The sequence below is a fragment of the Zosterops lateralis genome, assembly GCF_965231275.1.
Source record: "Zosterops lateralis genome assembly, chromosome: 20".
Taxonomy (NCBI): Eukaryota; Metazoa; Chordata; class Aves; order Passeriformes; family Zosteropidae; genus Zosterops; species Zosterops lateralis.
Genome location: NC_139780.1, coordinates 860,704 through 883,769, shown reverse-complemented (window position 1 = coordinate 883,769; position 23,066 = coordinate 860,704). Strand labels below are relative to the sequence as shown.

General features: G+C 48.9%; 1 protein-coding gene across 15 annotated transcripts in view; it reads left to right on the top strand.

Annotated features, from left to right (window-relative positions):
- The window catches only part of ZNF618 (zinc finger protein 618), a 124,868-nt gene that overhangs the window by 80,128 nt on the left and 21,674 nt on the right, over positions 1-23,066 (top strand). For 5 of the 15 annotated variants that reach the window (XM_083876144.1, XM_083876146.1, XM_083876142.1 and 2 more), the window contains 8 exons: positions 2,787-2,825; positions 10,511-10,594; positions 16,036-16,125; positions 17,331-17,366; positions 18,101-18,178; positions 19,362-19,451; positions 20,959-21,147; positions 22,945-23,028. In XM_083876144.1, coding sequence (XP_083732270.1) covers positions 2,787-2,825; positions 10,511-10,594; positions 16,036-16,125; positions 17,331-17,366; positions 18,101-18,178; positions 19,362-19,451; positions 20,959-21,147; positions 22,945-23,028 — 690 coding nt within the window. The remainder of the gene's footprint in view (positions 1-2,786; positions 2,826-10,510; positions 10,595-16,035; positions 16,126-17,330; positions 17,367-18,100; positions 18,179-19,361; positions 19,452-20,958; positions 21,148-22,944; positions 23,029-23,066) is intronic. The other 10 variants (XM_083876136.1, XM_083876147.1, XM_083876143.1 and 7 more) reach the window with 6 other exon arrangements.

Below are 23,066 nucleotides of genomic sequence, written 5' to 3'. Positions count from 1 at the left end.
TTAAAAGGTTTGGATTGCCTTCAGGAGTTAGTCAGCTAGAAAGTTCTGCTTTGTGTAGTTTGGGGTCGTGTTTAAGCAACATGAGCAGCAAAGCGTCTGCATGTTTTGAGTCAGGAAAATTATTTCACTATTAGATAACTCCAAAAAAAAAAAAAAAAAAAAAAAAAAAAAAAAAAAAAAAAGGCTGAAATTGCTTTATTAGACTTTCAAACAGCAAAATTTATAAACCTCTGTGCTGAGGCCAAGCAAGGGAGATTTGTACCCAAAGGAGAATTCTTCCAAAAGCAAAGAAAGAAAATAGCGAGTCTGAAGTTTAACCCTCGCAGGATATATCGCCTCTAGCCCAAGAATTGGTGGAAGTTCTCTGTTTCCAGATAAGCTTTTCTGGGCTGACTGATGATTTTGCTCACGTTATTTTTCATTATTATTTATTTACATTCTAAGTTGTTGCATTGCCTCCCTCCAAGCCCTCCATGTCCTCCCCACAGGGCTGTGCCAGCCGAGGGCAGCTCTGCCCTCACCAGAACAGATCCTGGATGCTCTGAGTGGGGCTGGAGTCTTCAGGCCAAGTTTTGAGTTTCACCAGTTGTTAAAAAAACCTCTCAAAAGCTTTTCAAGTTTCAGATTTTCAGTGTTTTCCAAGAATGGGTTCTGCTCAGTTCAAAAAAATATGAAAAGGAAGATGACTCATTCAAATGGTGAATATGGAAAAACGCTTTTTTTCCAAAGTGCGCCTTTTTTGGAATCTGAGTTAAAGCAGTTCTGTCACTGAAAGGATTTTGAGGTGAGGAGTAGAAAACTAATAGAGGAATAACCATCCCTGAGGAAGGATGGTGTTCCTGAGCTGTAGAAAGTTGAGGTTCATTTGTTTATTTGTTACTGAAAATATCTGATGATTTTGGGGGGTCCTTTGCCCTCTGCACCCCAAGATCCATTTTCCCCTTGCACATTTCCTGGTCTGCAGCAGATATTCATATGAGATGCAGAAAGTTTCTTGTTACACAGGAGTTAACTGGCACGTTTTCCAGCTTCCCTGCCCACCTCCCCATTCTTACTGACTTTTGCAACTTTCTCAGAAATTTGTCTTTTGTTTCACAACTGTAATTACTTGGTCTGACCTCAAAGGTGATATAGAGTGGGCTGGAAGGGGATTTTTAGTTGGTCATTTTTAAATTCATGAATACTTTAGTCTTATGACTAGGAGTAACATTTCTTGATGCAGTTCAGAAATGGCTGTTCCTCAAACTTCGTGTGTTGCCTGATTCTTGTTAAATTTGACTAAAGTACTTTTTAAAGCTATTTAAAAAGTACATATATTTTATGGTTTGTTTATGCCATTGCTTGTGAACACCAGAACAGCATTTTGCATAAATCCGTTGTGCTATGGCTGCTTTTCCTTGAACGATGGATGGGAATTCTAACAAGTAGCAGCTATGGAAAAATCCTGGGCTTTGCTGTCAGGTTCTGTATCTGATACTGAGTGTTTCTGATGTGGCCCCTGAGTTTATGAAGTTGTGCCAAATTAATACCGTTGCCTAGAAAAATGATCTAATCAGGCAGGTTAATCAAGTAGAAATGTACAAATTCGCAAACCCACAATCATTTGTTTTTATTATTTTTAAAGAAATAAGGAAATTAAATGCAAACAGTGCTCATTACTTAAGGTTGAAAATTTTAAATCCAAACATTCTGCAGCTGTGGTTTCCAGTGCAGTGCAAGCATCATTCCAGCAGACATATGGAATATTTTGCAACGTAGTTACGTTATTAGATAATGTGACATACAGTATATGTAATTTAGGATGAATATGAAACACTTCAAACTGGCTTGGAAATCCTAATCATTTCTGATCCTTGACTTGTAACTTTGGGGGTTTATTTTCCAGCTCGCAGCTTTGCCTGTTGCATTCATTTAGAGTTTGAATATGATCTCGGTCAGCTCTGTGCTTCTTGCAGTCCCACACACGACAGTGGAGGGAGCTTTTTCTCCCTTCTTTTCCCAATCTGCCTTCAGTAAGAGCAGGATAGAATCCTGAGTGAATTCTATCTGTGGCCTGTCTCTTGTGGAGGCTTTGTCATCTCTGCCTGTGCTGGGATGTTGGTGGTGGAGCCGGCTGTGCCAAATGCCACAGGAGCTGAGCCGAGTGTGCTGTTTGCTGCCTGCTTTCCTGGATAAAATGTGTTAAAATGTGTCCAGAGGAGGCCACAGAGATGCTCCAAGGGCTGGAGCCCCTCTGCTCTGGAGCCAGGCTGGGAGAGCTGGGGGGGTTCACCTGGAGAAGAAAAACTCCAGGGAGAGCTCAGAGCCCCTAAAGGAGCTCCAGGAGAGCTGGAGAGGGACTGGGGACAAGGGATGGAGGGACAGGACACAGGGAATGGCTCCCACTGCCAGAGGGTAGGGCTGGATGGGATATTGGGCAGGAATTGTTCCCTGGCAGGGGTTGGAATGGAATTCCCAGCGCAGCTGTGGCTGCCCCTGGATCCCTGGAATGGACACTGGGGCTTGGAGCAGCCTGGGACAGTGGGAGGTGACCCTGCCATGGCTGGGCTGGAAGGAGATGGGCTTTAATGTCCCTTCCAGCCGAGACCATTATAGGACCAGGGGCAGCTGCGCTTTAACCAGCGACCCTTTGTTGGCCGTGTCCCCACAGCTCCGGTGATCCCCTCACCGCCCGTGAGGGGCCGGAGAACAGAGGGAGGGAGGGAGGGAGCGATGGAGGCGGCGGCGGGGGCAGAGTGGGGACAGCGCGGCCGGCTGATCTGATCGCAGTTCTTTCTCTTTTGCAGACACCGAAGCTGCCTCAGGGGAAGGAGCCTCACAAGGCAGTAAGTCCCGCGGGGCGCGGAGGGGAGGGCAGGGCAGGGCGGGGCAGGGCAGGGCGGGGGTCCCGCTCCCTCAGGGCTCCCTCAGGGCTCCCTCAGGGCTCCCTCAGGGCCGTACCGCGGGCGGCCGGCAGGGGGCGCGCCCGGCGCGGAGATGGCGGTGGCGGGAGGCGGGTGGGCATAGAGATGGACGGGCAGAGCGGGCGGGCACGGCGGGGCATAGCTGGGGCTCTGTCAGGGCACGGCGGGGCATAGCTGGGGCTCTGTCAGGGCACGGCGGGGCATAGCCCGGGCTCTGTCAGGGCACAGCGGGGCGCAGCCCGGGGTTCATCACAGCACGGCGGGGCATAGCCTGGGGTCCGTCAGGGCACGGCGGGGCCGCTCCTCACGATCTGGGGAGTCTCTCGGTCCCTCACGGCCCAGCAGCTCAGCCGGTTGTTTGTCGCTGTCCCCCCGCGCCGTGAGGGGACCGTGAGCGGAGCTCACCCCGCCTCCTTTCCCGGGGCAGTGCCAGCCTCCCTAGCGGCGGCCAGCCCTTTATGGTTTTTAAACCCTAACTGCGGTTTGCGGTGTGTGCCCCAGCCCCGGGAGGGAGGAGAGGCAGAGCCGGCCCAGGGCGGAGGGGCAGCAGTGGGAGCTGGGGACAGACAGACTGAGGGTCTCTGTGAGGGGTCAGTGGGGAGATGGAGCCCAGCAGCTCCCGGTGACAGAACTGAGAGATAAAGGGCGTGAAGTGGGGAGAAGAGAGGTTGAGGCTGCATTGGAGGAAAAGCACTCCTCCTGCTGTGGAGCAGCACAGGGGGATGTGTCCTGTACCTTTGGGGGTTTACAAAACCAGCCTGGGTAAAGTCATGAGTAACCAGGACTGAGCTCGGAGCAGAGTCAGATCAGAGATATCCTCAGGTCTCTGGGCTTTGCTCTGTGTTAGGTGAGAGCCACTGGAAAGGTAAGTTCCCAACACCGGTCATTGCAGACGGCAGCGCTTGGAAGCAACAAACTTACCCTGGATGGGTATAGAAATGTTAGATAAATAGTAAAGAAAAATAAAAACGTACAACCAAAGCACCTTTCCTGAACACTTTCTTCACCATGTTCTGAACAATTGGCGTTAGCCTAGGGGGGTCTTGGCTTTCTGTCTGCAAAAGGAAGCAGGACTGACTTCACTGCAGTGGGGATGGAGATGCTCAGCCCGGAGCTGAAACACCTCAGTAGCCAGCAGCCATCCCACATCAGTGTGTGCTGCTCACAGGGGCAGCTGGCCTCTGCAGCTCAGCCTTTCCCTTTCCCTTGACAGAGTCCAGCTCTGTGCAGGGCATGGAAACTCCTTCCCAGGCTCCTGTCACCTCCTTTACTGTCTCCCTTTCAGTCATTGCTCAGCTGCCTGTTGGTGTTTTGCTTACTTTGAGGCTTTACAGGCTCATCTCCTGGCTCCCTTGCTCTGAATTCTGGCAGGCACTGCTGTCTTCTGGGCTAGGCTGTGTGTGCATCCTGGCCTTGCTCTTTGGGTATTGGGTACTTTTGCCAGAGCTTGGGAACCACCTCGTGCAAAGAGAGATTTTTTTCATCTCTAAGTCAGCTTCTCCCCACCTGATGTGGGAACTTTTTTTTGGCTGGAAAAGATAGGGCAGAGTGAGGTGTGAAGAGAGAAAAAGACAAGAGGGCTCACACCTTTGCTGTGTGGGCAGACTCGATGTTGTTTGAAGCTTTAGAAGGATTTCTGTGCATGTAACTGCCTCTTCTGTGGTGTCTGGGTCGTAAAGAAAGGAACATCATGGGCAGAAGTCTGGGAGAGAACAGCGAGGAGCAGCTGCTCCCTACAGCAGGAGTCCAAAGAGTTGCTGTGGTGGCCCTGGGGATGGAGCAGGGAGCAGAAGGAGGGGCAGGAACTGCTCCCATCTTCGTGCAGGAATTACTCTCTTTTACCTGCCCCATCATATCCCAAAATAGTCTCATCTAGCTGAAAGAGGTGGAGGCAGAACAAAGGCACCAGAACGGGGAGATGGTGAACAGTGGGGTGGGGAAAAGGGAGGCTCCCCCATGGCCATGCCCTGCTGGAGGGACAGCCTGGACATGTCACTGCCCTGCAGAGTGATGTGACACGGCTGGGCTGGTGCTGCTGGGCCTGAGCACACATGGTTGTAATTTCCTGACAGAGTCATCTTCCTCTTACCTCCTTATGCTGCACTGAAACAACCCAGCTCTCTTCTTTCCTCTCTGTGCCTTCCCCTCTGAGGCTGGAATAAATCCCTGGCCTACCCGAGTTGCTTCTGCACATCTCATTTTTCCCCTCAATGGCTCTCTTGTTTCCTTGTCAGTCTGTTTGCTTCTCATATATTTTAGGAATTTTTTATTTATCTTTCCTTTCCTTGCTATTTTTGCTTTGCCCACTGCTGTTCCTGTGTGACCCTATCTGGCTGTTTACACCCTCTCTTTTACAGATGTCTGCGTTGTTCCAATCTTGCTCTGCTATTTCTATCTCATTGGGAAACCTCTACATTCATGGTCTCTGCAGGCGTGATTTGCTGCCCTCTCCTAAAATTCCTCATTTTATTTAATTCCTCATTTTATTTATTTAAGGGATATAGGAAGGTGTTTAAGGGATACCGGAAGGTATCCAATCCATGGATACATGAATTGTATCCATCCTGAACCTGTGAGTGACGAGTCCCTTGACCAGCAGTGGGGCCCTGGATTAGTTCCTATAACTGCATTATCCAGCTGGGAAAGCACATTGAAGACTCCCTTGAGGAAAAACTGTCGCATTTAGTTGGTTATTTTCAGCTGTTGGGATTTATGGTCTCTAGATGGTTTCTCTGGGACTCCCTTTATTTTTTTGGACCAATTCTTGAAGAGCTACAGCTCTGTGGTGGTGAGGAGGGGATGTGCTCACAGGGACACTGCAGCGTGGCTTTGAGAGCTCCTTTTCTAGCCTTGGCTCAGGGTCCAAGACCAGAATTCCCACATGAGAGAGACGAAAACAATGCAGCTCACAGTGCTAATGTGTTAGAGATACTTGCCTGGCTGCTACCAACTTTAACTGGCAGGGATGAGGAAGAGAAGAGGGTGATTTTGAAAAAACTGTCTCTGGTATCTTTTCCTAGACAGCTGTGGCTAGTTCAACATCTGGGTCACTGACTGTTCCCTAGAAGAGTCTGGAGGTCTTTTCTGAGGTGCTCCTATGCCTGAGTGGTTTGCTCCAGGCTCTGGGGAGTCCTCAGGGGAGGTGTTTGCACTGGGCCTGCACTCTCATTCTCCACGGGAATTCCAGTCATGTTTAGGGGAGTTACAAACTGGAACAAACAGTCTCCCTCCTGCTGCTCACATTCCACAGGACATTCTTGGCATGGGGACAGGTCGCTGAATAAACCCAGGGGCAGGAGGGGGGTCCAGGGCTCAGCTGAGACAGAGGCTTCTCTCACCTGAGCAGGTGTTTGCACTGTGCCAGGGCTGGGCTGGGGTGTGTTCAGTGGGGTGTGTTCAGTGCACACGTCCCAGGTTTGAGACATAGCTACAGGATCATAGAGGGCAGGGCTGGATGGGATATTGGGCAGGAATTGTTCCCTGGCAGGGTTGGGAGGCCCTCAGGGTGCCCAGAGCAGCTGTGGCTGCCCCTGGATCCCTGGAATGGACATTGGGGCTTGGGGCAGCCTGGGACAGTGGGAGGGGTCCTTGCCATGGCAGGGGGTGGAACAAAGTGATCTTTAGAGGTCCCTTCCAGCCCCAGCCAGTCTGGGATTCTGGTTCTGTGGTTGGAATATTCAGTTGGAGTGTGGTACCATCCTTTTCTGTAGGAAAGAGAAGCTTACATACAAGAACATCTTCAGAGTAACCATAACTGGCTTGCAGAGCTTGAAGGAGAACTGAGTTTTATGTTTGCCCATGAAGTTGACCTGAGAGTGTGTAGGCACTGGAGCTTTGCTCTGCCTGCTCACTGCTGCTCTTCAGACCAGCCCAGGGCAGAACTCAGGTTGCTCTGGCAAATGTTAATATGACACTTGCCTCATTTCTCCTTAGCAATGGCCTTTCAGTACCAAAATACCAAATGTTAACAGATACAGCAGGTAGTGCTCCCAGCCCATAGTTGTTCTAAGCCTGGCTGAGCCTTGGATCACTTCCCAGAGGAGTTGGGAATTCTGCAGGCAGGCAGGAAGCAGCAGGACAGAGAAAAGTGACTTGCCAGGGGCAACAAATGAGTGAGTGTCAATGGAATAAAATGCAGCTCCCTGGGCTTGCAGCCCAGTTAATGCTGGGCACAACCCTTGGATTTCAGTTCTGTGCCCTGGGAAAGAAACCAGAAAATGCACAGGGAAGTGGGCAGGGGAGGATTGCTTAAAGGTATCTCAAAGTACCACTGATGCATTAACTTCAGGTATGTCTGGTTAGTGATCTGGGACTTTGTGAGTGCTCTTCTTCCCAGGGGAGAATTGCTGAGTCTGGGGGAGCAGTGCTGGTTGATATTGTAGGGGAGAAGCCTGCCATTCCTGGGTTCTTTAAATAAAACACTGTTAGAAGTGGGAAGAATCAGGATGTGGAGCTTTCGGGAGCCTTGATCTCCAGTGTGTCAGTCAGGCTGGTTTAATCAGGACATCTTGCTGACAGTGGGGGTTGTGTGTGATTTTTCCCTTTTTTGAGGACCATCACTGGCACGTTGCAGTTTGAGGCAGGCTGTGTTCCCAGGCTGTACTGTGACACCACGGGCAGGAAAACAACATGGAAAACCAGCTGCACTCCAAGCCACTTCTACTGCTCTGCTTGCTTCCATTCCTGGGCTGTTGCACTTGTTACTGTGACAATTCAGGGACATTTGCTGGAGGCTGGAAGACCACTAATAGTTTTTTGCTGGTAGATCCCAACCTTTCTGTCTCCATTTCCTGCTCCTGTGTACATGCAGTTCTGTTCAAGAGGCACGGCTGGATTTTGTGCTGTTTCTCAGAAGCAGATCCCAGTGCCCAGCCTGCCTTCAGGTTAATCCTGCACAGCTCTCCAGTGGCCTCCCGGTTTTGGGAGATGCTTCAGAGCCCACAGATCCTGTTTGTAAGGCCAGAGCATCCCTGACAGCCTCCCTCTCATGCCTTAAATCCTGCCATAAACAGGATATCAGAGAACATTAATGCTCACTGTGACCAGCCCCACAAACTGGAAACTCCCAGGCCACATCCCACAAAATCCCACCTGATCCCAAATAACACAACCTGATTTTTCTTCGTGTCTCTAGGCCTTTATCTTGTGTTGATCCCCTTTTTTCCTTGCTTGAAAGTATTTTTTTGAAAATCACAAATACTGTCTCAGAGGTAAGGATATATCTGGGTGCTTCAGACCATCCTCAGGCTGCAGGAGAAGCAAAATGTGGTCACTGGAATTTGTCAGACAATGTCACCACACAGCCTGATGAGCAGCTCAGGAGCAAAGGATGAGGAAGGCACCTGCTGCAGTGTCACAGGGTTAAAAAGAACTGCTTTTAAGTATAAATAGGGTGGCAAGACGTGCCAAAATGATCTTCAGAAGAACTAATTTCAAAAATCTAATAAAATATATTCAGTATAAATGCATCCTGACTTTACTTTCTTCTTCCCTATTTGTAGCTGCTTATATTTATTTATTGTGTGTACCTGGGTGCTGGGCTAAGATGAGAGTTGGTGGGAGGGGATCTCTAATGTTCGCTGGGTCTAAGAATATTGTAGGTAGCAAACAGAACATTTGTTTTGTCAGCCACATCCCTCAAATTCATCACCTGGGCACAGCTGTACATCCATGTGTGTCTCCTCTGCAGTTACAGTGAGGAAAAAAACAAAGTGGTATTAATTTTTTTCCAGAATGGCACTTCCCAGTAAATATTTCAGAACCCCATAAATAAAAATGATTGGTCTGATCTTTTAAAAACATATGCCCCTTTAGGCTCTGACTAAGTGTGAGAAAGTTCAGCCTGGGAAGGAATTTATTTGGAAAAGCAGTGAAAGGTTAGAAGCAAGGATGTGGGCTGGGATATGCCTTGCAAATGTTAACTGTGGAGGCACAGTGCTAACGCCTTGCATGTGCAAAAACGTTTGGGGGGTTGTGAATTTAAACCATGAAATTAATGTAGTCAAAATTAAGTTTTTCTTGCCCACACCTTACTCATCCAGGATATGGTGTTTGTAATGTTCTGACAGGGATGGGAAGATGTGGAGGTGGTTTGCTGGTGTTAATTTATGGTTGAGGAAGAACCTTTAGCATCCCTGTTTCTTGATTAATTTGCAACATAAATGTTTCCTTAAAGTAAATGTAACTTTTGATTTCTTTTACTTTTCTGGGGGCTAGCAGAGCAAAGCCCAGGAAATTGCTTTGTTGTGCTCACTGACACCTTCCCCAGTGAAAAGTGTGGTACAGTGGATGCTGTGTGTGCACACCCACGAGCAGCCACCACACTGACCCATGAATCATTTACAACTCCCTGATTCATTTTCCCAGTGCTCTTATTTAATAATTCTCCTGCTCCTTGGGGAGAACCGTAAAAATGGACTTTATTTTCCTAATGCCTTTGCATTTTAAGTAGGTAAAGTCTCTTTAGATTCCCATTTGCCAAACAAGGAGGTGAATTGTTGGGGGGTCTGTGCAGGGACAGAGGCTGGGCTGGGTGATCCCTGTGGGTTCCTTATAACCCACAATATTTTGTAATTCTGTGACCTGTCCCCTGTCTGAGGTGGGTGAAATTGGGAACAGCTCCCAGATCTCTGTTGTGTTTCCATCCAAGTCCCAAAGATGTGCTCAGGAACAGGGCACACGCTGGAAGGTTTGATGTTCTGCAAGTCCTGCAGTTTCATAGCTCTGGAGAGGAGCAGTGTCTCTCTGGGTAATTTTAATCAGAGATTTTAGAAGAGGAGGCTTTCAAATTGTCTATAATTCTGTCATCTTCACATGATCTTATACTGAGAATTGCTAAGATGGAATTCTTTCTCAAATGCTGCCCAAATTGACCACGTTTACAGAAATCTGGATGTTAATACTTGGAAAAAAATCTCTTACAAAATTCCTAGGCAGGAAAAGGATAGAGAAATAGATTTATTTCAATAAAAAACGGATAAGAATTTTAGAAATCCCGGACTGTTCTGGTCATCCCTCAGTTTGTCCTCCAGGTGCCAGGAGAATTTTAGTGAAGGCAGAAATTCACACAGGATGCCCCTGTGGGAAGAGAGTGAGTTATTGTGAACTGAGTGATACTGGAATGGTTTTTCCACAGGGAAAATTTCTTTCTTACCCCACTTAGGGTCTGGCTTGTGCCTTTGTGTGCGAGGCTTTCTGTCCTTTCCAGAATTCTGGATTTTATTATTATTTAATCTGTACTAATGTAACTCTGGGTACTTTAATCCTCTTAGAGGTTTGCTGCTGACTTTGGGCTCAGTCCTGCTCCCTTTTCAGGGAATTTTGCCATTAGACACCTTTAAATAGAGTTCTGATGTAAATTGAAGCTGATTTTACTGGCAGCTCCGTCCCTGGCTGTAAAATAAGCTGTAACCTGTGTGCAAGGGACAGTTCCAGTGGGGAGGAGAGGGAGGTGTGTGCTCCAGCCCTGACTGTGCCTCTCCTCACTGCCAGTCTGCAAGGAATCCTCTAAAGATGCCAAAGGCTCAGCTCAGGGGAATTGTCTGTGAGCCTGCGCGGGGAATGTCCTGCCAGCTTAGGAAGCCATAAATGTGTTCCTTTCCATCTAGGTGCCCCTCTGGCTGCGGAAAGGGAGAAGAAGCCTCTCTCCAGAGCTGTCTTTGTGCTGCCCTGGGTGGAATCCACAGAAACAAGTGAGGGTCCCAGATGTTTTGTTTTGTTTTTTTTTTTCCTTCCCTGATGTGTTGTAAGGAAGCGATAGCTGCACTCTGGGTCTTCTGGGGAGGCTGTTCAGGTAGAGTTTACCCCAGATACAGCTTGGAAAGCTGTTTCCCAGTGGGAGGCATGCAGCATGTTCCTCAGAAAATGCCATCCTTTCCTGTTTCTTTGCATCAGGTGGATTAGTCATGGGGACTGGCTCTTCCTGAAGAGTGCTGGTGTTGCTCATGGTTCCTTCCAGTGAGGCAGATTTCCCAGGAAAGGTGATGCTTTTTCCAGGTACTGCCACAGAGCCATTCCCCAGCTCCAGCCCTCTGAGTTTGGCACCAGAAGGACTTGAGCATCTGCCAGCAGATTTTCAGGAAACAAGGAATGTGAAACCGAGGATCAGAGCATGTCACCGACTGTCCTGTAGCCACTGCCCAAAGCTGGAGGGATGGTGCTGATCCTTTGTGGTCACTTCAGTCCCACTCAGAGAGCCTTTTTGGGGCCAGAAACATCACAGCCTCCAATAGAGAGGTGACATAAATGTGTTGCAGCTGTAAGAATCCAGCCCCTCTCCTTTAAAAGTTACTCTCAGACTTTATGTTTGGGAAGCCTTTTTTTGCCAAGGTGAATGAGTGATGTGGAATTGTCATAGGATGTATGATTTAGAATAGAATTCCTTATGTTGGGTGCTTCCTTTGCCATTCCCAAACCTGCTGGTGCAAAGGAGCCACCCTGACATGGAGCAGGACAAGCAGTGCTGTCCAGACTGCCCTCTTCTAATTTTCCTGCTTATCCTGACTGGGACCTGCAGCACTTCTGGATGTTAAGAAGAATTTATCAGGCTGTTGTGATCTGTTTACATTCAACAGTTTTGCCCTTCCACGTGTGGAGGCTGTCTCTGCTAGACAGCTGTTCCTGCAAGAGTAGGATCAATAGGATTCCAGGGTTCCTGCAGAGTGCCAGTTCCTGACAGAGCTCCTCTATCAAGTATCTTTTGTGGTTTCTGCCATTGGAAAGCTCAGTGTGAGTTCTGGACCAGGTGAAAATTGTTCTTCACCTTGGATAAGTCTTGGGGGAGCTCCTGCAGCTGCTGTGGGGAGAGCCCCTCGTTTGGGACCCTTCATGGGCTGTGCTGGTGGCACTGCAGGGATGTCACTGGATGGGACTGTTTCCACTCTGGGTTTCTGGGATGTTGTGCAGAGCTCTTAGAGTCCAGTGGGAACAAGTTTGTACTCAGCTTTTGTGGTATTCCTGCACTTAGGAGGGCAGGTTAGGTGATCTGTATTTCTAGTGAGACAGAGCTCCCGACCTTTCAATACGTTTCTAATTGCTCTGATTCCCTTCCTGAGTTTCTAAAGCAAAATCCACTGAGGCCAAGTGCCCTGAGGAAAGAAGTGCCTTGTTCTGGCTCTCACTGCATGTGTTCTCTGCCCTCTCTTTCCTGCCAGAATGAAATATGTGCTTCCTTCTCTGGGGAATATGTGAATCAAACCAATAAAAATTCTCCAAATCTTGAATGCAGGATCTGGGGCAGGGGGTTCAGTCAGTCCAGAGAATGCTGGACACACCACAGGAGCCCAGCTGGCAGCAGCTCCTGGAGATGGGAGAGAAGAGCAGCTCATTCTCTCTCTTTTTGTAGGGTCCACTTGCAAGCAAAGGGGTCAAAAGTTCTTTCAGGCCTTGTGGAGTTATTTCTTGGGGTACTGGAAAAACCTGCCCTTTTGCCATCTGAGTGTGTCAGTCCTTTATGGCTGAGGAGCTGCCTTAAAACGTGGCTGTGCCTTGCCTTTTCTACTACCAGCAAGATGAGCTGCTCTATTTTGCCCTGTGTGTTAAAGATGAATTGTGAGCTGACTAAATAAGTACAGCTGGTACCTCCCTCTGGAATCCCTGCTCCTGTTGGAAAGGCTCCTGAGCACGGAGGAGAATGATCCTTGCTGGAGTCTGGGGTTTGACCAGATGCCTTTGGAGCATTTTGAAGGTGTGTGATTTGCAGCAGGGTGATTGCTCAGCTGGCAGTAAGGATGGGAACACCAGTAAGGACAGCACTTACTGAACCAGAACCCCCAAAACCCATTTCTGGGGGGCTGAGGGGTGTCCTTGCCTGCCCTAATAGTGGCTGCTGGTGTGGTTGTGCTTTGGGTGGAGCCTTATGGTGGAGCCCCTGATGGCAGCAGAGAGTTTGAATCTGAGCAAACTTGCCTGGGTGTTGTTCATTTGGCTGTGTCTGGATCCACCTCTCCAGAGGTTTAGGGGTGGGTTTCAGTGTGGGCTTGCAGCCACACCTCAGAGCTGGAATCCCCCACAAGCTGTGTTACAGGTACTGGATATTGTGTCCCAACTGAATACCTTGGGGTAGGAGTTATAACCCACAGGAGGAAAACTGCCCTGGAGCAGGTTCCCTGTGGGCACAGCCTAAGAGAGCTCAAGAAGTGTTTTGACAATGGTCTGGGATTGTTGGGCTGTCTGATCCTTGTGGATCCCTTCCAGCCCAGGGGATTCTGTGATTGTAAGTGGCAGTGCAGAGCTGGTTGTGCCCAGAGAGTTTCTCACTGGGAGAGCAGTGTCTGCTGGGATCAGCACTGGACGTGTCCCAGGGCTGTCAGCAGAGGTGGCTTCATTGGGTGAGGAGGGGAAGGTCTTGCTCCTGGGAGCAGCCTGAGCAGGGACTGTTGTTCAGAGAGGTGAAGCCTGGCTGCACACGGGCAGCTCTTGGTATTTCATGAATTCTCTTTAAAGCTCCTGTCTCTGAGGCTGGGCACTCTTTGCTGGATGTTCTCTCCTGTAGAGCCCAGATCAGTGCCCGGCTGGACCGGCTGGAACAAATTCTTATTTCTCTGTAATCCCTGGAGATCCTCCTGCCTGTAGGGACAGTCCCCTGACAACACAAACCCCTGTTCTCATGGGCTGTGCTGTTAGACTTGCTCCATGTTCCCTGCAGTGCCCAGGGAAGCAGTGCCCAGGCCCCAGGCTCTGCTGGGGACAGTGAGATCCCCTCTGTGTGACAGGGACCACAGGTAGCCATGCCTGGCCCTGTGAAATGGTGTGTTAGTTAGTTTTCTTCTGTTCTAACAAGTCTTCTTATTTACTGAGCTCTTTTCTTCCAAACTAAAGCCATAATAGTTTTTGTTCTCTGAATGTGTCTGGTCTTTGGGACTCCTTTGAAGAGTTAATAATCTTCAGTTGGTCCTGTAGAGCTCATTGCACTTCAGAAAGGAAGCTGGTTCCTTGGTTTGGGGACACCCATTGGGGTTGGGCTGACTGCTGATGCCAAGTTTGGAGTTTCTCTGCTACTTGACTTGCTAATTGACTGTGCTAATTGAGGCAGGGGAAGGGTCGTTTTCAGCAGCTACACAGGTCCTCAGCAGCAGTCATTGATCCTCTTCACTGTGGGAGAGGAGCCAGGGTAGAGGGAGCGCTCAGCACTGCAGTGTGACCACAGAAAGAGCCTGCACAACATCACATAATGGAACAACACAGTTAAATGTGACGTGCTTTTGCCACTGGAATGTTCTCACAGGTGTGCTCTGCTGCTCCTCCTCCTCTCCCTCAAGCCATGCATTGTCTGTGCAGTGAGTCCCTTTCTCCTTGCTTGTCCAGCCTAGACTTCTAAAAATCCCTTCACTCTGGTTTAGCACTGATGTGCTCTGATTAAGATACAAATATTTTTTAGTCACAAAGGTAAAGTTCCAGTGCCCAGGTGTTTAACACCATTTAGATTTGGCATTTTTCTCTGCTAGATCATCACAGCTTCTGCAGTCACCCTGAATAAAGGGTGCCAGTGATGCTTTATTTAGTGCTGAACCCCATGAGCTGCTGGACTGAGCAGTGAACCCAAGTAAATGATTACACTATACCAATATATCCTAGCTTAAAATACTGAGTAATTTTAAAAGTAAAGTGATGGAGAATTAAAATAAAAGCTTACTTAATGTGCACAGCCTGATGTATTTGAACACAGCATGGAAGAGGTGAAAACAAGGCTTTAACTTTGCAGATAGTAAGGGTACATGGAGCTTGCTGAATGGCAGGTCCTCTGTGGAGCCCTGGGAGCTGCTGGGAAGAAAACACACTGGAGATCCTTTGTGGCTGTACAAACCCCTGTGTTTCACTGTGTTTGCCATGGATTTTATTGTGTTTGCCACTTTGCCATGGGCTCACAGCACCAAGCCATGGGCCTGGGGTTATCTGACAGCTCAGGGAGGGCACTCTGTATCCCAGGGTGTGTCAGGCAACAAAGGGGGAAAACACCCACCAAGCTGACCAGGGAAAGCCTGCTCTTGCACAGATGTGATAGCTGACCTAAAGACACTGATCCCCATTCAGAACAAACCAGATCCATAAACACTCAGAGCTGGTTTGCATCTCTCTGCCCCACACAGGCTGTGGTGGAGGGTTGGTTGATGCTGGGATGAAGTGATGGGGAATAGGGAACAAATGGATATGAAACCAAGTTTCATCAGTTCTCCCTTCACTGAGCACCTTTGATGCCTTGGGAAGGCTGACCTGGAACAGAGATTAGACAGAGCTGAGAGAATAAAGTAGATATTTATTAAAAGGCAGTACAAGAGCCTGGCCAGGGCTACACCCAAGGTGGACCCAAAATGGACAACTGGTCACAAGGTCTCACACTTCTATAAGTTTTTGGTCCATTTGCGTCTTGGGTTTAATTGTCCAATTGCAGATTCAGATTATGAAGTCCCATCCTTCTTGTTTTCTCTCTTCAGTCCACCCTTGTTTGTGCTTTTGGGCCTGAAACTTGTAACAGTTTGGTCTCCAGCAGAAAAAGGATTTGTTTTGTTTACCTGGTCTGTGAGGAGAGCCTACTGACATTAATATGAGGCTTGGAACTACACACCTAGACAGCACAGAGTCTGAAAAACATGAAAGCTAAAACTTCAGGCATCATATGCATGCCTTGGCTTGGTGGTTCTCCTGGGTTTGTTGGTTCTGACAGGATCCTGAGTGCAGTTGGGAAACAGGAGAAGTGAGGAGCAGGTGTGTGCTCACATCCAGTCCACATTAATTATTGGTGCATTAAGGCTTTGCTTTCTAACAGTTCATGCATTGACTCTGTGTTTAGCTGTGCCCCTTTGTCCCCATCCTGACCAACCCCTGCTTGTCCCTGAGCTTGCTGAACCCTGAACTTCCAAAGGAGGTGCCAGCAGGGCCTGCTGTGCTGCATCCTCATTGCTGTGAGGTCTGTGGGGTCTGCTCTGGAGAGGAAATAAATCAGAATGTGCCCCAAGCCCTGTAGTGTGGGGCACGGGGGACAGTGTGGAGCAGTGATTGTCTGTGTGTGCCTTAGAGACTTGACAGAGCACGAGGGGTGTGTCAGTGCATGGGGGTCCCTGACTGAGCAGTGTGGTTGCAGTGCTTGCCTCTCACCTCAGAGTCTCTAAACTGCTCTGTTTTCTTCTTCCTACAGACAATTTTAGGTACACGTGTGACATTTGTGGGAAAAAATATAAATACTATAGCTGCTTCCAAGAGCATAGAGACCTACACGCCGTGGATGGTGAGTCATATTTTGACACTCAGACCCCTGAGCCAGGCTGAGAAGTTTTTGGGGAAGGAGAATGTGGCTCTGCAGATCTGCAGGATGTGGCACTACATGGGTCAGCTTTCTTTGCCATGGAGGCACAGCCTGCAGGCACTGCAGAAAGGAGTTTGTTGTGCCTGATTCTCCCTGTATGCATCAAAAACAACACCTGTGCTGGGATTTAGGGGCCTTGCAGTGTGTCTGCAGTGAGGTTCATGGTTAGGATGGAGATCCTGGGACTGGCTGCCTCGAGGTAAATGGTCAGCCTGATTATTTGCTGGAAAGAAGTTGGTTGCTTTTTGGTTTCTGAATTTGCAGGTTTGTTCCCAACGTACTTCTCTGTGAAGTATTTTGGATTTCAGAGTTGGGAAGTGTTTCATTCTTATTAATCACTGTGGTAGTGAACTGATGAAGTTGTCAGTGGCCTTTAAAGGCCGGTTTTTCCTCTGTGACTGTAAAAGTGGCCTTGGCTGGTGACACTAGACAGAAGCAGACCCCCACTGCCAGAAGCAGTTTCTTTATTGAAGTAGCACCATGCTGCCTTGCCCCCTGATTATTGAGCATCTAAAGCTCCTCACCTCAGAGCCCACAGACACTCCAGCCCTTCCTGGTGTGTGCTGCAAGCCTGTCAGTCCTGCTCCTCACTTGGCTAAGGAGAGCTCTAGGAAGAGGCTGCTTGGAGAGCAGCAGGTTTGGAATGACTCAAAAAAGCAAGTAGTTTTTCACAATACATGGTTGTCCAAAAAAAAAAAAAATGGTTGTGTTTACCTGGAATGTGTGGACATCTGAACATCCTCTAAGGACAGGGCACTGCTGCCAGCTCCCTTCCTCCTCTGGGGAGCCAGAAGACAATTAATGGCACTGACAGTCCCTGGGAAGGGAATGTGGCTGCTGTTTTCCAGCAGGGGTGAGGCAGCTGTGCACCTGAACTTCACCTGGGGCTGTGTCAGGGTCAGAACAAAGGCCTTGAGCATCTGTGTGTGTGTTAGGGCTGGGCATGCTCAACCAGGTCCTGTGAGGATGCTGCTGGGAAGAGGAGGGACTGGGGCACAAAGCCTGGTTTATTCAGTGGGGCTGAAATGTGCTGCAGCAGTGTGTGAAATGCAGGAGGAAAACAAGACCTTTTAAGAGGATTTAATTTCTGTTTTGTTTCTTCCCCTCCTTCTTCTATTCTGTGTTAGTTTTTAGTGTGGAAGGGGCCCCAGAAAACCGGGCAGGTAAGCCGAGCTCCTTTGTGTGCTTTATTTTACCAATCTTTTCAAACGTTCACTAGTTCAGACACAGCAGGTCGATTCTGAACTTGTAAGAGTCAAAGGAGTTTTGCATCAGGACAGGGAGCATCCTCTCTCCCTCCCCAGTGTCCACAGCCAGTAGGTTGATGCCCAGCCCTACCAGATACCAGGCTTTTGTTGCACATACATTTGGTCAGGCTTCAGACAATCAGAGAAACAGGTGTTTCATGTCTCTGGTGATCTTGTAAAATGTTCAAGGTATAAATCAAATTCTTCTCTAAAGCGGGTTGGGTTGTGATTTGTCGCTAGCTGTGCTGTTAGCTGGTAGAAGTCTCAGGTGGGTGTTTGTTAGGTGATGTGCCTGCAGACTGCATTGCTGTGCCCACTGTCTGCCAGTGTAGCAGCATTAGAGGGGAGATTCCCTGCAAGAAAATCAGGAAATACGGATCAGACTTTGCAACGTGTTAATTCAGTTTTTCTCCGCATTTTTTAAAGCATTAATTCCTAAAAAGCCACTTAGTGGCTGGGAGGAGGGTTAATCCTGGGGCACCTGAGGAGGAGCAAGTCAGACAAGAGGGGTCACTGGTTTATAATTCCTGCCTTCTGCTCCTGTTACAGATGGAAATGTGATTACAGGTGCAGGAGCATTCAGTGCCCGTGCAGCTGTAGAAGGCAAAGCTGAGGAGTTGTCAGCTGTCTCTGGTTCTGTTCTCTTGCAGACCCCTACGACCAGGCCGTCATCGCTGCCGACGAGGTCAAGGAGGAGGAGCCCGAGCCCTTCCAGAAGATTGGGCCAAGTAAGAGTTATTATTGTTTCAAGTAAAAGGTAAAGCTCAGGTGTGCACACCTGCCTTTGGCCTCAGCACATCCAGAAGCAGGAGGAAGCCCTGCATTACACAGAGAGCTTGAGATTTGTGTGCTCAGAGCATCAAACACTGACAGCCCTGGCCCTGAGAACTGCAGCTTTGTGATGTGTTCTGCCCTGGCCCTGAGAACTGCAGCTTTGTGATGGGCTCTGCCCTGGCCCTGAGAACTGCAGCTTTGTGATGGGCTCTGCCCTGGCCCTGAGAACTGCAGCTTTGTGATGTGTTCTGCCCTGGCCCTGAGAACTGCAGCTTTGTGATGGGCTCTGCCCTGGCCCTGAGAACTGCAGCTTTGTGATGGGCTCTGCCCTGGCCCTGAGAACTGCAGCTTTGTGATGTGCTCTGCCCTGGCCCTGAGAACTGCAGCTTTGTGATGTGCTCTGCTCAAGAGCTCTGCAAAGAGAAGGGAAGGGAGTTAGGGGAAGAGCAATCTGGCAGGTGATTAATTCACACTTGCCTTTGTGGTGGGTCCTCAAACAGAGCAGAGGGAAACAGGGAGAACACCAGGTTTTGACAAAGCATTTCTCTGAATTTTCCATTTTGGAAACAATTCATTAGCCGTGGATTTTCCTTGCTGCTTGCTGCCAGTTCTGTACTCCCAGCACTGGCAAGAGGACGAGGTGTCAGTGTGTGATACTCCATTATTTCCAGTATCCCCAAGGCAGGAATGAGCACACTGACTCCAGAAAAGCCTCTTCTCCTGCAAGAGGACTCCACAATCCAAAATAAAAGTTCTCTATTACTTGAACTTGACTGTTCATTTCCTGGTTTAACAGTTCCTGTTGTCCACACATGCCAGAGGACAGAACTGTGTCATCTGTAATACAGACTTTAACACTGGATTCTCTTCCCTTGTTTTGCACACTTACTTGCTGTAATTTTGGGGTAATCATCTGCAGCTTGTTCAGTTCTACTTGACTTTTTATGCATGGTCCATCCCTCTGTTTTGAGCTGTTCCTTTCTTGGGAAGAGGATGTGTGGATTACAGGGCAGGCGAGTTCCACACGCATGAGGAATGTTTGTGACACCTGAACAGTTTCTCTGTAAAAACAAACTGGGGGTTGTGTGAGGGGGCTGCTGCCTCCCTTCCTGACCTTTGTCCTTGTTCCTTTCACAGAAACTGGAAATTACACCTGTGAGTTCTGTGGCAAGCAGTACAAGTACTACACTCCCTACCAAGAGCATGTGGCTCTGCATGCCCCCATCAGTGAGTATCTGCTGCAGGGCTGGCACCTCCAGGGGCTGTGGGAGCACAAGGATTGCAGGAGAGACTTCACTCCTGGGGATCCCTCCACTGGAGCTGTGGGATTGCAGCAGGCAGGACACAGATCCTGTGTATTGTAAAGCTGAGCTGGGATCTCTCCTCTCACAGGGACACTGTTAGGTCTGGAATGACTCTGAGCTCCTACCCCAATCCATGGAATTCTACACATCCCTTGTGGGCTGATGGTTTAGGCTCTTATTTAACTGAAGTGATGCACAGCATTTTTATACTCCCCTAAATAATAACTGAACATGTATGTTAGGGAAGAAGTGTCTTTCTTACGAGCTTCTGCAGAATTATTTCAAGCAGTGAGTTAAAACTCGTTTCAAAATCATTTAAATGACCTTGCTACTAAATCACACTCGAGGGACGAGCTGAGCTCAGCAGCCGGCAGGGGGCACTTCCACCCCAAAATCACCCGGAATCGGGTTTTAAGGGGTTAAATGAGGCACCCTTGGGTTTGTGGGAATTAATTGAGTTTGTGGGAATTAAATGAGGCACCCTTGGGTTTGTGGGAACATGGTCCACCACACCGTCGCTTTTAAGGTTTGGTGGCTCTTGAGAGGTGCCATTCAGGTTCTCTGAAGCTTGGATAGGACTGTGGTAGAAGGTGAAGGGCGTAAAATATGTGTCCAGCATCATCATCACAAAGTTAATCTTGTTGTCTGCTGAAGGACCTGCCCCAGGGCTTGTGATTGCCCTCATTCCTGTGGTTCCCTGGCCCTGGAAGCTCCACCTCTTCACTGGGGTGTTTTCAGCCTTTAGTGACCAGCAGTGGGTCCATCTGCTGCCACAGAGGACAGCAGGGCTCTGGGGTCTCTGCTCCCCCTGCACAGAGCTCAGGAGCAGTGTGCTGTGAGCACTGGGGCTTTGCTCAGCTCTGCCACCTTCCCACTGCTTCCCATTTCAAGGGGATTTAGTACCACTGATGTCTTTACACCTTTCCTGCCAGTAATATTCAGAATTTCTCCTCCTATCACCAGTCTGGAGTTGGGACCAAAAGCCTTTACTCACTCTGCCTCCTAATTCCATCCCACTCCCAACAGTGCCCTTTCCTTTGTATTTGGTCAAAGAGACAATGGATGTAGCTGGAGATCACTAGAATTTATTCAAGGGTCAAGAAACAAAGATATAAACTTCTCCCCACTCAGAGCTCTGAGTGGTTTAGAAACCTGCTCCCAAAATTCAGTCCATAGACACGGAGCTGCAGGTGTCCCCAGCCTCACACAGTGCTCCTGGATGGATGGGGTGATCCCTGCTGGAGGAGGAGTGGGTTGGTCCTGTGGCAGTGAGAGGTGTGGAAGGGAACAAAGAGCCTCCCCAGTGTCCCCTCGGGCCAGGGGGAGCCCAGCTCTGCCCCAGGGGCTCGCTGGATCAGCAGCTCCAGCATTTCCCCCGCTCCGGGATCTCCCTGCCTGTGCAGGCACTAGTTCTGAGTGTTCACATCCAGAGTTCTCTCGGTCCCCACTCTTCGTGGCGGTGAAGACACAGACCAGCCAGTCCAGCAAAAAATCCTCGGCGTCCCTAAACCGCTGCTCCAGCCTCCTGCACCGCAGCCCCTCGGGGGTCCCGCCTGCCTCCCAGTCCCAGATGTTCCGCACGCCAAATTCCGGATCCACGGGCAGCAAGGCCATCACAGGTACCAATTCCTTCCAGCTTTCTGGGCTGCTCCATGTCCACTCCTATCCTGGGTTTTGGCCCTTCCTGGCTTTATTCTCTCCTATAAAAGCTGCTCCCAGAAGCAGCTGAGGGGATTAGATCCTTTATAATCTTTTCCCAGTGATAAGTTGTTTTTTGTTAAATGTCATGGTAACTACAAGGTACAAAAGACACCGTTTCAAATCCTGGTGTCACAAATAAAAGAGGTTCCTGACAAGGATTGGTGTAATGGCTTGTCAGGAATGGGGGTTTTTGCTTGGTTTTTCAGCACTGTTTGGCATTTAGTGTTTGTTTCCCTCGAGGTGATGTTTTAAGGGCTAGGGCTGTGCCTTTGGAAGTGAAATGGAGGACAGGTGTTTTCACAGTGCTCCGTTCCCCGCAGGAACCTCTGAGAGATAAAGAGAAAAATCAGTATTACAGAACCATTACTGAGGAGTTAGAAAATGCAAGTTGATTGATCCTCCCATTGTCTCAGTTTCCTCCTTCCAAACAAGATCAAGCCAAAAAACAAAAACAAAACAAAACAAAACAAAAAGCAAAGATTGTTGAAAAATAACAGTTAATAAATAGAGTGTGAAACAGTGTGCCGTGTACAGTCCACTGGGAAGCACTCTCTTAAATCTATGGGATTGATGGATGGAAATTCCATCTGGGTGCAGAAGAAGGGCTGGTCAGTCAGATGGTGTTTAAACACCCCTAGAATGTCTGGCACAGACAGATGCTGAATATGAGAGGTGGCTGCAGTGGGAGAGGCCATGGATGCTGAAGAGGGATGGGTTTTGTTGGATAACACATATTCACATTTACCAAGGACTTGGTCCATACTGGTAATTGTACTTCACATTCAAAAGATTCCAATACAAGGAGAGAGAGCAGAGTGAGCTGTCCTCTCAGTGTGGGAAGGGCACAGTAAGACCAAGCAGGTGCATTAAACCAGATTTTTCTTAGTGCTAGACTGGGGGGAGGTTTTGTGTCCAAATGAACCGTCTAGTGACAGTGGCTCCAGGATGAGAGTTCAGGGCAAGGGCCTGTCCAGCACAGTCCACACACATTGCTTTGGCCACTTACTTTTTATTTTTTTTTAATCTCTAGTTTATATTTTGAGCCACAACAGTAAATCCATTTGCCTGGATATTGCAAACCCAGCGAAGTGAGACATGGGTTTAGGTGTTTGAGCAGGGTGGGATGCCCTGAGCTGTGCAGTGATGCTTCAGGACTCTGTGGCCCCTGCCAGAGGATCTTCCACAGCTTTTCCAGACATAGTGGGCAAGCTCTGAGACCAACCCTTCAGGCCTCTGCTTCAGCATTTCCAGGAGGGTGTTTATGAAAGGAATGCAGGTGGCTGAGAAGGAAAGAAGCACGGTGCTTCTGTAGGTGACACTTTGGTGTGGTGCTGAGGCTCTCAGTTCAGTCTCAGGCTGGCCACCTCTGCTCACAGGCTTTCAGGTCTGCTTGTTACCTTAAGGAAGAGTAAGATAAGGGTTGGGTTTTTTTGCAGGGGAGGAAGCCATGACCTTTCTGGTTCAGTCAGGACTGGTGTTCATGGGCTCCCTAAGAGCCAATCCAGGCCACCTCAGCCAGAAGGCATTCAGGAAAAATACCCACCTGTTATCCCTTCACTGAATCTGGCCCATTTGCCTCCAAAATGAGGTATTTGACCTTTCTGCTGTGTTCAGGGTCTGTGATTATGTGGCACAGGAGCATGTCCTGCCTCCTGTCTGCCTGGTTCTGTGTCCAGTGTTCACCAGTCACCACTCCTGCTTTGTTCTCCACCCAGCAGAAAGTGCTTTCAGCAGAAGAGTGGAAGGCAAAGTGCAAAACAACTTTGAAGAAACAAACAGCAATTCCCAGAACTCCAGTGGTAAGTGTGGTCACCTCTTCCTGCCACTTCTATGTTCC